The 14,929-nt window shown below is 31.8% G+C and overlaps 1 protein-coding gene across 1 annotated transcript in view; it reads right to left on the bottom strand.

Moving 5' to 3' along the window:
* Positions 1-1,040: 1,040 nt before the first annotated feature.
* Positions 1,041-14,929, bottom strand: part of Dhc36C (Dynein heavy chain at 36C) — a 70,341-nt gene continuing 56,452 nt past the window's right edge. The window contains exons 45-57 of the mRNA XM_076414266.1: positions 14,710-14,878; positions 14,435-14,620; positions 12,528-12,769; positions 12,282-12,466; positions 11,927-12,225; positions 8,871-9,242; positions 7,180-7,336; positions 6,824-6,990; positions 3,779-4,013; positions 3,574-3,725; positions 3,374-3,511; positions 3,164-3,307; positions 1,041-1,280 (exon numbers count right to left, since the gene is read on the bottom strand). Of these exons, the coding sequence (XP_076270381.1) occupies positions 1,074-1,280; positions 3,164-3,307; positions 3,374-3,511; positions 3,574-3,725; positions 3,779-4,013; positions 6,824-6,990; positions 7,180-7,336; positions 8,871-9,242; positions 11,927-12,225; positions 12,282-12,466; positions 12,528-12,769; positions 14,435-14,620; positions 14,710-14,878 (2,653 nt within the window). The 3' untranslated portion in view covers positions 1,041-1,073. The remainder of the gene's footprint in view (positions 1,281-3,163; positions 3,308-3,373; positions 3,512-3,573; positions 3,726-3,778; positions 4,014-6,823; positions 6,991-7,179; positions 7,337-8,870; positions 9,243-11,926; positions 12,226-12,281; positions 12,467-12,527; positions 12,770-14,434; positions 14,621-14,709; positions 14,879-14,929) is intronic.

Here is a 14,929-nt window from a genome sequence, read left to right as displayed (position 1 = left end):
GTTCATTCATACCAAAACGTTTCACATCATAGATTTATAGAAGTTTAAAAATTTCTTAAATTGGATGCACATACTGGCAAACGCTGATGGTTGCTCCTAAATAACGGTATTTATAAAAAATTTACTTGATTATAAGTTTATATATAAATTATAAAGATATAATAAACAGTTTCTTATATAATGATGCCTAAAATCCTTATATTATTTTATTATAATTAAATTAAAAATTGATTTGTTAGCATATAACTAAGAAAAACTGTATATTAGAGAAATTTTACTTTTATACAGTTTGAAATTAAACAATTGCATTGCTGAATAAGTATATATACACAAGAAAAACTTGTGGAATCAATCAAAATGTTTATTACTCAATCATTTACGAACCTCTGAATGATCAGATTATTAAAGAAGTTGATTAGTCGATATAGTATAATAATCCAAAGGTAACAAAGTAGCTCTGCTTTGCTTCATATTACCAAGGTAATGCTAAAATTGCTGCGAAATCACTAGTGTAATTGTGTAAAAGCTTATTAAACTGTGGCAATCCTTAGCCGAAAACAATATATTACTATATTTCACTACTTACTACTTACCAAAATTACTTGGAAAATGGTAGAGGAGAAGTTCTGCCTCACCCGCCGCGCTATTTAAGAGTTAAATAAATATTCCAGATCTATATTATTCGAACTACCACTTGTTTAGTCCAAAACATAATGCGTTTACACAAATACGCCTTAAAAATAAACAAATAACTCCATAGGGTTGTAGTTCCAGTAGTACATCAAGTGGACAATTGTTGAATAGCATATTAGTAAGTTGGGATAAACCGATGAATCAAAAATCAAAATAAAGTAGAATGAATATTTTTGGTATAATGCGACTTAGTACAAATTAATGGTGATACTTGAGACTCTCTGAAGACTTATTGTTAATTCATATGTCAATATTGTTCTATACCCAATTTTCTAAGCTTCAGAGAATTAAAACATAAACTGCATTTGTTTTCTTTAAAATTAATATATTTAAATAACAATACACGTGAATAAGCATAAAATATACGAAATAAATAGAAGTTATTGCGACAGCTGGCACAACATTGCTACACCCCTCATTATCCAGTAATCCTGAGTCTTTTCGGTGGGTAAAGTCATGGCGATGACGAAGTTGGTTGAATGACCTGTGGTGGATAGAACGCCTCTTCTCTCAACCGTTTTATATACCGGGCAAGTATATGTGTGTCTTTCTATAAGATCTTCCCTCTTCAGTGGCTTCAACCATATCTAGAATTAATCATGTTAACATAATAATCATGTTAACAATAATATAACTTATTCAATTTTGAGATAATTTTAACAGAAATCTTCATTTTTATTAAGTTACTTCTCTAATTTATTTATTCTCTAATTAATATTTTCGTTACAAAATATTATTACAAATTATGAGCCAAGAAAACATCAGACGATGAAAAAGAACGTTAATGTTCCTATTTACTTCAAAGAATGTTGCAGTTGAAAGTTAAAAACACAAAGAAAAAAGTGCCTAAATAGCAACTGCTGAATAAAAAATATGAACTGAAATGACAAGCGAATATGACGAAGCTATCTATTGATTGAAAGAAATGCTACAAAATGCTTGTCTGGTCACGTAAACACGTATTCACTACACTTTAGGTGTTATGCGTTTTTAACACTCAATTAAATAACCGTAATAAAATACTGGTTTTTTTTTTAAAAAGGTATCTTTCTAGAGCTTGGAGCGTATTGAAAATACGTCTTCACCCTACGAAGGTTGGAACCGAACTAGGAAAAAATGTTAAATATGTATATTTAAAAAACATTGGTTCGGAAAGTATGTTGATATTCCTCTATATTTAAAACTAATGTACAGATCAGAATATTTTTCATAGAGATAACATTCATGACAAATTTTATTTAGTATGCAACCTGTTAATATTCCTTTATATATGCTTGGAATATTGTTTGGTTATCAATCGGTAACTAAGGAAAAGCCTAGAAGTGATAAACAAAGAAAGATGTTGATGAAAAATGGTAAAAAATATTAGGAAGCATACAAATGGGAAGTTTTAAACCAACCTCTATATTCCCCAGACGCTACTTCCTAGCAGTTTGCCTCCATAACCAGTATTTTTAATTTATTTCAACTCAACTAAAAAAAATGTTCTCCTATTTTTATATTAAATAATTATTTTAATGAAAATGATATGAATTAATTCCTACCCCATGTTTATGATAATGTAACAGGTCAATTGAAGTCCCCAGCATTTTTTTGGCAATGTTTTTTTATTCAACATAATTCCCTTCAAGGGTGATATATTGATTATAGCGACCCTCCAACTTTTTAATACCATTTTGGTAGTACAATTTGTCCTTTGCTTCAAAATAGGCCTCAGTTTCAGCAATTACCTCTTCATTCGACGGAAATTTCTTCGCTAGTGGGCCAGATCTGGAGAATACGCTAGATGAGGAAACAATTCGAAGCCCAATTCATGGATTTTGTTATCGTTTTCACTAACTTTTGACACGGTGCATTATAGTGGCGAAGCAGTACTTTCTTTTTAGAGTGTCTGCTATTTTATTCAATTGCAATTTACGATGATTCAAAATCATTTGTGAATTTTTTAAATATTTTCATCGGGAACAACCTCTTTTGGGCATGCACTGCGTTCACCATCTTCGGTGCTCATTTCACCACGTTTAAACTTAGCATACCAATCTTTGATGGTTGATTTTCATGGGGCAGTGTCCGGAAACTCGGCAGCAAGCCAAGTGTTTGCTTTAACTGTGTTTTTTCCCTTCAAAAAGCAATATTTTATCCACACGCGAAATTCCTTTTTATCCATTTTTTTTCACGATAACAAAAGTTGCTTCACTAAAAATGCTATAATTTACAAACTAATAATCCGATAGCTCTCAAATTTATACACGCATCTTTTAAGGGTTGGGGCTAACTAAAAAACATATGGATTTAGTTCTAATGGCGTCATGACTTTTCAATTAACCTGTTATGTATAAATACCTAATAGACCAAATCGTTATTTCTATATCCTAAAGGAAATACATTTTAATTATCATTTGAATTAAATGTGAATCTTTCAGTCTGTAATATAATAATAAAATATGTAACAATTTATATATACACTTACATACGGTACGTTGTCATACAAAACTTTAGGCAGCGACTCGTCCAATAACATTTTATCGTGGTTCCAACGTGCTCCATCAAGAAAAAGTCCATACACATATACGCCGTCCGCTGGCGCTTTATCGAAGTTGGACCCTTTTAAAACCTACAACAAAGCAATGCAACTCTCCGGTAACAGTAAAATAACCGGCAACGTCGATATTAACATTACCTCGTAGTCAAAAGTTAGTAAATCTATGGGGATTGTATATTTTCTGGCGAAGTTTTGTTGAGCCCCAGTTAGAAAGGCCTGAGTAAAGAAGAACCCAGATATCCAAAATGTTACAGGAGCGCCCTCGTCCATCCATTTCTAAAAATCAACGACGTAAATTGAAAACGATGTTTAAAAGAAACTGGTCATTGATTTCTTACCTGAAGAAATACTAATCTCGCTAAGAAATCGTTTATATAACTACCCAAAGGCTTCAGCGAAGGGTACGACTTCTTTGCCCACATTGCTGGAATTTTTCCGGTCAAAATACTTGTCACGACTTCTTCCAAATCTACCGACATTACTATCAAACCTGAAAGAAAAAACATTCATTGATTCTAGTAGGGATTCTTAAATTGTGTGAACCTTTGATGGCTTTCTGGACATTCCTCAGACTGGTCCTAATGACATTCAGCAAGATATTGAATCTATTCATTTCCTGTACCAGAACTGTGTTCATGCTTTGGGAATAAGATACTGGGTATTTCTCCATTGCTGCGTCTCTATCGAAATCATTGGGAAGTTTTGCTAAAATATCAGTAGCTACCTCCATGACGATGTCATCTGGTGATTTAGTTGAACTTGAAGCTGACATAGTATCCTATATAAGAATATATTTAAAAAATGCGTCTTAAAATTTTTTAACAAAATTTTAATCTTCAAATATTAATCATATGTTACGAAGAGTGAAACCTATATATGTTACATTATAACCTATCATGTGATGTGAACTCACGGAATCCATAGTATTAACAGTTTATTTAAAATGGCATCTTTTTCTCCTATTTCCAGATTATTAACACCTGAACTTCAACAATAACAATGAGTAGCATCTTTCAAATCAAATCAGAAACTTTAAAGCCATCTATTAAAAAAAATTAATATTCTCTTTTTTATTAGTATATTAAAATAACATTGCGCTATGATAGAATCATTGTATTACATTACATAAAAAATCTCATCAAGAAATCAAATCATCTCTGTCAATTATCTCTTTAAAGACACTATGAATCGAATTAAAAGAATGCAAAAATGATTCAGTAAAAGATACAAGAAGAGCAATGGTAGCCTTAAACATTTGTTACAAGAACTTTATCAGGTATGTTCCTGAACACCTAGAAATTACTGCTATCAAATGTCCAAAATCCTTTTAATTCAATCAGATGCTCTTATGTTGATAATTTTTATTCAACAATTTAACAATAGAATGTGTACTGGCAAAAGCCGGAACTGCCAAATTTACATTTAACAGATATTATAATATATTTGGTATTTTAATCTAATATATAATATTTTTATTTTAAGTAAAACTACTTTTAAAAGTAACGATAGTTTTGTATTTGTTTATTTTATAGGTTGATTCCTTATATACTGAGATAATATAAAAATAATTTCTTACCTGCATTTTCTGTCAACGTGTTTGATGAAATAATACATTTAATTATTAAAATATAGTGCAATTAAGTTAATATACCAACTTACCTTAAATTTGTACAAATCCTACAGTAAAATTGACCAAAGAAAAAATTCATTATATATTTTGATGTAACTATTATTTTATCTTTTATTGATACTTACCCATCTGTCCTGTAGTGGCATACATACAAATAAACATAATGAGTAATATGAATTGTGTAATAATGTTAATATATTTAATAGAAGATAAAGACCATTGAACATGTTTAATTTAAGATAGATTATCTTTTATTTACAAAATCGGGACATCAAAATCAATGAAGTTAAATTATGTTTGGATTTATATTTGAATATGAATCCTGCATGTCACACAACACATATAAAACAATAATAATAATGATATAATCTATGTTTGTTATATGTACTGTTAAATACGTTTTAAGAAACTACACAAGATCATCTAGATTATTTTTTTTACAAAACTAAATTGTATCTGAAGTAATATTTTTTATTATTTATAGCAATCTAGTAACTTAACACTAATGAGCCATTTGTTTTTATCCTAATTTGCTACCGTTTTAAAATTACAAAGCACTAATTCTAGTATACACACTTTGGGATTAACACTCCTATCATTGTTTTGTCGAGTGAGAACTAAATAAAATGGCTTTATATTCTTTAATCTTCTGACTAAACTATCATTATCTAGAAACTGGAGAGCATCAACATTGATGTGCTAATAGAGCCTCTGTTCAAGTTTTGGAGACAGTCCTTGATAAAATTATCGGCGAATCCTACCTCCCGCTCCTTATACAGATTGTTATTTCGAATGTACCATGAAGCGTCAACAATTCCTCACAGTACCTTGTTTTGCAACACCATAAGTTCACACCGCTCTCAAGACTTGGTTAATAAAGTAAAACTAAAATATACAGACAGGGTCTACGTCTATCTACGAGTATCTACCCAATAATAGGTACACTCTTTTGTACTTCAGCTTGATTCCGATTTTATATTAATGTGTGGCTTCCACCTTCATTTAACAAAATAGTTGCTGACTGGTTTTCCATACGGAACTACCTGTTATACTGAATTGTGCTTGATTCTTGTATTGGTGAAATAGATATGCAGGTATTTATTTTAATTCAATTTGATAACATTGCATTTCGGCAATAGGTGTTTGTAACTATTCAGTGATATCCCCAACAGCTAGGATTGCTGTGTCATCTGAAAATGTAGCAATTACATTTGGATGAATATTGGATGTATGTAATTAACTGAATATAACAGAGTCTAAAATTTTTGAATACTGTTCAGGGAGAACCATTCTTCATACTTTAAACCCTCATTCCGATCTTTATTGAAAATTTGAGCCAATTTCTACATATATACATCTAAATATATTGCCGAACAAATTTTATTTCCTTCTAGTAATTTTTCTATGATATTGGTGATTCTATTAATTTAACTACGCATGCAATGTTGTTTTGCTGAAATAATCAATGATTCAATCAATGATTTTATCCTTCTCAATAGTTCTGAAGCGGTATAATTAACGGCTGTTTAAAACGTTAGATAATGTATGTATTAGATGTATTACAATGTTACAATAAATTATATTTGAAAACCATGTGTTCCATTAATTTATTCACATTCACGATTTGATGTTAAACATATTGATGACGTGATTTTGCTATTTTACTGAATAGACCATATGATTACAGGTTGTTTATCCCTATCCGCATACCAGTTCGTCGGCAATAACAATTGATTGTCCGTCCACATTATACACTTGCACTTCGAGCTCGGATGTTTATCAAAAATATATCTGCATGAGTAGCATAAACGTCCGATCGGCACAATGGCTCGAAATAAACTAACAAATAATATGACAATTAGATAGATACTGCTTCAAAATATATGTAATTACTTTACCATTATTTATAGTTGTTATTTTTTAAGCTATATTATATATACCTGTTCATATTATATTACCTGTGTTAACAATGTGCTGCTAAGTATTAAATTAGTCTCTTGCTGATCTTTCATGATGTCGGCGTTCTCGTTCATACCGAATACTTCAGGATGAGTGATCAAAGGCAGAGACTTTGTGTAATTCATAAATTCATCGTAGTCAGTCTTGTCAGGGCAATAGTAAGCGCCTATTTATGAACATGAAATATAAAATATGAGAAAACCGTTGACATACTAATGAAAACCACTTATTATTTGCATAACTAATTAAACAGGTAAACATAAATATATAAAATTTGTAATATATCACAGTTTAACCAATGAGAGTAATTAAAAATACAGTACCGTTTAATAATAATTAGATTAATAATACAAACCTGTTGGATCGAAAGGATAGTTTGGTATATTTATCACTCCTTTGCAATAGAATTTTCTTAAAATAGTGTTCAAAGTCCTTCTGTCCCAGTCATCTGTCACTCTGCCGCCATAATTGCATTCTCCAGTAAGGTAAAGCAATGCATCATATTGTATATCCTTCAAATGAAAGAATGTTAATGTTAATCAGGAAAGAAACAATGTCAAAATATTTTTTTAATGCCCAATTATATTCAATAAAATTATGGGTGTAGATAACAAGCCGAATCGATACATTAACATGGTCTAACATGATCTCGATTAACCATCGCATTTAAAATACTTCAAACTTACAGCATATACATTTACAGTTATGTTAGACCGTAAATGCAAATGTCCCCGGATCATCCTTAAGGCCTTATTGATACATGATTGATAATGATGTTGCTGGTTACTGATTTTTAACAATTATCCTTTTCTGCTTATATTCTTCGATTCTATAACATTTAACGCAGAAAAACAAAACAGAATAAAACGGGCCAATCTCGATAGCATATATTGAAGCAGAGAAACATGAGATAAGAGCGTATATTATCAGCAGTCAGCTTCAATGATTATTTGATGATATTTCATCATCAAGAAGATAATTTCCGTCGTTTTTATTTAGCGTTAAAATAGTATTCTTTATTAAGTATCACACCTAATGAGTGAGAGATAAACATAGAGATAAGACTCACTAACTTCAAAAACGATTTTTACAGTTGCTCATTTTTATAAGTGAGGTAAGTTCAATAATATCTTGATAAATAAATAAGAAAACAATACAAATATGGATACGTATAATAAAATAACAAGTATAGAGTAATCTTATATATTTTGAGCAGTCATATCTGTTGGTAAAAATGCGATGTAACAACTATACCTAACCGTTAAACTCAATTATTTTAATGTTTTGACGTTCATTACTTCTGTAATTTTATTTAAAGAAATCTGCTGCCGCAGTACATCAAACAATTTTATGGTCATGCTACTTCATTTCACCAAATTAAAAGTGATAATTATGATATGCATGACAAAAAATGGCTTAAAGGACCAAGAGGGTTCAAAGACAATGAATTAAAAAACCTATTGGGTGAGTTGGCGTTTGCTGACAAAAAATAGAAAATTTTGCTGTAGCTTATTGTAACTGACAATGAAACTTGGACCAAGTACGATAATCCTAAGTGCAAAAAGTCATGGATGAGTCCAGGAGAGCTGTCCATATCGATACCGAAGCGAAATTTTCGTGACCTTATAGTCTAGCTGTGTGTATGATGAAATCAGCAAGTTGTAGTAATACGAGTTACCAAAACCGAAAAAAATCATTATAACAATGAATGATATAAATATTCGAATATTTGCATTCTTGTTAATATTCAACCAACTTCTTTGCTTGTACTTTGCACTCAATAAGTGTATGTTTAGCTGTGAGCCTCCCATCGTATCTTATAAAAGCCGAAGAAGGATACCATATAAGAAGATATTTGTGTACCAACTTACTTTGACCTACAATTTAATTGAACAAGCTTCGAGATACAATTAATTTACATATCCACTGCATAATTAAAACATAAACAGCACTAATACTATCTATTAAAAATATTTGTCATTAAAAATAATTGAAATATATGTGAAATGTCTTCAAAACAATATCAACGGAATGCTTATTGTTTACCTCATATTCGTTCAGGAACATCTGCAATTGCATCACGCTGATCCTCAAGTCGGTCTCATTGAACTCGTAAGGTATGTTCCAGCCCAGCGGTCCAAACTTTCGACGTTCTTGAACGGTAGCATGGAAGAAACATAAACTGTACAGCAACTTCTTGAAATGACTTCCTTGTTTGCAGCTCTCAAACCATTCCGCGTCCGATATCGGATCGCTCAAATACGAACGTGTTATGTTAGCTCTCAATCCTTTCGGAGGCTCGTTCGTCATTTTAACACCGTTTTGTAGGACTAGAACAGGGAAATGTTCGGCCGGGTACGATGTTAACCAAAGGCGGAAGTCTGGGTGAGTGGAATCTGGCGTTAAGTTCTCACATATCTAAAACAAATCATTTGAGGAATAAATAGATATCTATTCAGAAAAATTGCAAAAAAATAATGATGTTCTTTAGATTAGCTAATAATGATGGAAAATAATTTTTTCTACAGTTATTAATATAATTAATCTAGTACAGGTAATAAGCTTAATATAACTGAAATAATTGTTTAATATAGTATTAAAAAATTGGAGAAATAGTAGTTAAGAACATTTCAAATGGGGTCTGCCGCTGCGATTATTTGTCAGAACACTCACTACTATTTTTGGAAGGAATTTGCACGAGAACTAAAAACACTGGTTGAAGGAATACTGTTTATTTTAATATTAAATTATGAATGTGGTCGACGGGAGAACTGACAGGATATTAGGTTAGGTAGAGGAAGTACGGTAGCGCTGTGGAAGTGGTACTATTACAAGGGGATGGAGAAAAGAAACGAGAGCGAGATGTCGTTGTGATGGTCTTTTATAGCCTGGAACTGCATGGTTCCAATCTACCGGCGTTGCCAACCTTTGTAGTTGTTGTTGATGAATTCATGGTGGCTTAAAGGGTCGTGGCGGTCGCCACACTAGTAACATCTATTCAATGAAACTGTACATATGAGATGAATATATTATTTTACATTTTATATGTAGACAGAAAAGAAGGATATAGGAAACAGATATACAAATTGTTGTGGCGCATAATATTATATATGTAAGCGGAAAATATATTAAGCACCGGCATTCGAAGGCAACAGCTCGCGGGTAAACCAAAACGGACATCAGAAACAAAAAGGGGGTCGACAATGGATGCTTTTGGTTGTTATCGGATAGATTGTGCATGAAGTTCTAAAGTATTTTTTGGGGAATAAACTGCTGTAAAAAAAAATCTATTGAAGTTTTATTTCTGCTGAGTTTACAAGTTTACATCAGAAGCGGGATAAGGAACAACGTTTTCGCAGTGAATCATAATGACTGTCTACATGTAGTTTACAAGTTTACATCAGAAGTGAAATTATACTTACAAAACGCTCATGGTGGTTTCGTGATCATATACTACTCAACTCTACTGTCATTGGGTTGTTAAAGTAGAAGCTATTCAAGGAAGATGATGCTGATAGTGTTGGTGAATAATTTACGACTAAGTGCCTTTACTGCCAAGAATGTACGAAAATAGGGCAACTACAGTGAATTTGGCAAGCAGGCACTCCAGAGTTAATGAATGATGTTTGTATTAGACGATATATTAAGAAAATTGTAAATAGAATATGCTATACAAGAATTGTGAGATGATAGACGATTTGAGAGAAAGAATATTATATAAGTGGTTTAATAATACGTAGAATCAAATAAATAGAATTTCGGAAATAGAATTAAGATAATTTATTAGATATCAATAAAACAGAAGCTGAAATTAGATGTATATTTAGATTACGAGTATCAAAGCTACAGGTACAAGTGAAAATTGATGCACAAGTCTGAAGAACAATTCAATTTCAAGAATAAAAGTAATGTTTAATGACGAAAGTGAACTGGAACATCAACATGAAAGATGTTATAATTGATATGGACATATGATAGTTTGGCGGCGAAAACTGAAAATTAAATTACCATCATATGAAAGATGTTGGATGCCCTGAGGTCATGGAGAGATTGGCTAGAACCACACAGCATTTAGGCTAGGAAAAATAACAACCGAAGCCGATATTGCCTATTTGTTCCATAAGTTAACATGTAAAATTTTAGTACCCACAATGCCTGCTGGAAAATCACACAAGATGTTGGGGCGTGGACCAAGTAGAATGATAATTAGGTTTCGACATCCTATCTATGAGGATTTTACCACTTTTCTAGTCTCAAATAGTAGAGACTCGAATTAAATGTTTGGTAAGCATTTTTTTTCATTCAATTATTTTTTTCCAAAAATTAATCGATTCACAAATGAAAACTCTGTCCATTACATTTTTCATTGTTCATTCTCGTAGAACCTATGTCGTGACCTCTTACAAAAATAGTTCAAAACTGTTTAAAGTTGATATTTAGTTCTGTAATGATGTCGCGAGATGAAATATGTAATAAGTCTATCTCGATATTTTTAAAAATATTATTATTAAACAACTTTTTCAACGACTGGCCGACTAAAGAAAGATTCATCCTTAATATTGAATTTTCCAGAGTAGAAACAAGCAAACTATACACGCTTTGACTTGAGTACTCACTACCATAAACACCATAAAATTTCAATGAACTTAAGCTTCATTATTCCTTTCTTGGAGTTAAACAATTAAAATATGAAAAATATGATGTTCTAAAATTTCCAAATATATATCCAATAGAATATTTAAAACGTAAAAATGTTTACCACCAAATAATGCTAGCTTTATATCTAAAATGTTCTATGGGCTATCTTTCAAATGCATTATACTATGGCATTGAATAAAAATGTTACTCAATATATCAATAGAATAATCGGAATTGTCTTTTCTCCAGTCTTATACTTAAAGTACTTATAACAGTTATCGGACATACGTAAAGTAATCGAAGCTATTCGTTAGTACTCTTATTTAAAAAGTTTGTTTTCATGAAAATATCACGAAGCAGTAGTAACTTTATTAACAGCCTAAATATGATATATCATTATTATAGAACCTAATTGTTTTTTAATAAGCTAACACAAATAATAAAAAAAAATAATGATAAATTACTCGTTCTAAGGTTGGCATGAAACTTTTTGCCAAATGACAGTTCTGCAATACTACCCAGGTACCATTCTTCACTCCCTCATCAATCAGCTTTACGGCAATAGGACCCTGTCCTTGTCCCAAAGATAAGGCAAATAATCGGGCAGCTCCAAATCCTTGATCATCGGCGAACTTCAACAGGACAGCCGTAGGATCTGCTCCAGGAGTGAGTACGAATATCAGTGGTATGCAACAGTGGGAATCAGCGAACGAGGACGCCAGATCGAAAGGTGGAGGTTCCACGAATTGTTTACCAAGATGCTCTATAATTCATCATGGAAAATTTAGTGTGAAACTAATTAAGAAACAGATACCTTACCCGTAACAAAATCCTGAATTGCTGGAACAATTTTATCGAATCTGATACATCTCAATATCAACAATTTTTGCAGTGAGTCTAACTTCTTATCCCAAGGTGATGGAAGAGTCTTTTTCTGAGGTTCACCCGAGTCAAATATCTCCTTCCACTTGGACAAATTCTGACCAAAATGAGTAATAATACCCCTGAAATCGCCATTACAATTATATTTATTATTGTTCAATGATAACATTCTCTGATACATACTCGAATGCAGGTAAATCTGCCAAACGACATAATTCATCCCATGATTTCGTAACTAACCAATCTGACGGGTTCACGTTTGGATTGTCCAATCCAACTCCGCCGGTAAGAAGAAACATCCACTCGGCCATGTTTACTTCATCCCTGCTCTTCATCAAGTTTATAGTGAGCAGCATTGCGAAGAGAAGTTTGTCCTTTTCAAAGAGACTGCGACATATATTTACGTATAAATAATACGTAAACACCTGAAAAATTGTTGTTATTAATTTATATTGTATTAAATGTACAGTGTGCTTTCATTTAAACATTTTCTTTTTCAAAATATACAGAAAATTTATGGAGAAACTTCCAACATTCAAATCGTTTCTGTGATGATATAAAAACCCAGGAAAGAAAACAAGCAAGATATTTTGGTAGTGTGTAAGAAGAGTTTATGGAAAATGCTTCATGGGCTAGAATTCACTGAGGCACTTTAAATCAATTAGTATAAACCAACTGAATTCCAAACTGATGTAAATTAACGGCTTCAAACACACAATCAAATAACCTTGTTATTTGCAAACAGATGCATTTTGTTTCAGTATATAGTATAAAGTGTTTAACAGCAGTATCGAAACCGGAAAGAGCACAGTCTCTTTCTCAGTCTATTCTCAGTTATCTGTTTACTTTTACTTATAACTCAAACTTGCTTCAATAAAAAAAAATCGGTTCTTGCTTACTGTTATCAAAAAAATTAAAAACCGTTAATTTTCCATTTCTTGTTCAATGTTTCTATAACTATATGTAAAGCATCAACAGCACCTCATTTTAAAGAAAAATAAACAATAACGATTTAAATTTACAAGAGCACGGAAATCGGATTTATGATTAGTAGAAATATTATCATTATCCATTCATGGCTGGCGCTCGGAGACAGTATGTACTTCTCATTTAGTACGCCGCTATTGGTACTGAAGAGCTTCATACATTCTTCACCAAATATCGTCACTATTAACGACTATCCTGGTTTCGGACAACACCAGCTTCTTATTTTTCGGATCTTCATCTTCCGTCTTCACTTTCCGGATTCAGGTATTTTTGGACCTGCTCATTGATCCCAAATGAAACCTCAAAAATACGTAACGATTCGTTCATATTTCATGCTACAGGCGCATCAAAACTATTGCAATCTGAATCTCTGCATTTGTTCCTTAACTTTGCATTTATTGTCATATCGTTATCGAATCCATCGCTATTGAAAGAACTTGAAGGTGTCATACTATAACAGAATCCAAATCTCGAAGTCGTACAGAATTATTGGTAAAATAAACTTTAGAAATATCTCACTTCTTTCATTTTAGAGAAACTAAAGTATCTCAACTTCTGCAGTATACTGATCTGAGTTTTCTTATTAGTTATCTTATCAATTGTAGATACAAGGTTCTTCTACTGCTTTACGTATATCAGTAATTCTTCTAGTTGCTCTAAATGGATACTTAAAATTTACAATACATTAGACGTCAATATTTTGGTTTTTTCTTTATTAATTCTTACGCCATAACTCTAAAATGCGAACTATAATGAAGTTTCAACATCTGTATCAGAGAACAAGAATGGTCAAAAAGAATAATCGAATACTTAAGAGAATTATCGTACAATTACATTAACCACTATGATGAAAGCAGTGGAGTGACATATCCTTGGCAAAAGCCAGCTCAATGCAAATGGAACCATTGTAAATTGCGTGAAGAACTTAGTTGGGTAAAAACAGGCTTAAATTGTACATCATCACATTATCACCTAGAATGAAGTAAAAAATGTTGTTCAACATTTGTGATTAATTTATAAACGAAACTAATAAAAGCCCCTTTACTTAAAGGTTCTCCATTTATGGCCAGGACTGAATTTCTATATTTAAGGTTTTTACTTACTTTTCTTAAATCTTCAAGTCGCATGGTCACATCTTCTACTTTGTCAGTATTGTCGATTGTAGTTTTGAACAAATTAACGAACCAAACCAGAGAATATTGGTACATGGGATCAATATTTGCCAGGTCGGCTATGGTGAAGAACAAAATGGTGGAATACACAGCTATGGGTGTATACTCTAGCCTAGCCTAAATATAAAATTAACATACAAAATCAGAAATATAGTCGTCAAACATATAGGTTATAATTATGTAAATATTATTACATAAAAACTTACCTTATCAATTTGTTTTTCTGTCACTTCAGCAACCGCTTGTTTTGCTGCAATTTCGTTCGACAATTGTTTAGAAGAACTCAATATTTGAACCGCAGTTTCATCTTCTAATATGTTTCCTTGCGATGTACTCAAAACTTCTAAAATTTTATCTTCAATTTCTTTCAGGGACCTATTGTTGAGTGCAATGGGAACAATAACATACATATCAAAATTCCATAAA

The sequence above is a fragment of the Rhynchophorus ferrugineus genome, unplaced genomic scaffold (assembly GCF_030347505.1).
Source record: "Rhynchophorus ferrugineus isolate W39M unplaced genomic scaffold, kcgeb_rfMv2 rfM9, whole genome shotgun sequence".
NCBI lineage: Eukaryota > Metazoa > Arthropoda > Insecta > Coleoptera > Curculionidae > Rhynchophorus > Rhynchophorus ferrugineus.
The sequence above is the reverse complement of the archived record's forward strand: the minus strand, read 5'-3'. Positions and strand labels throughout refer to the sequence as shown.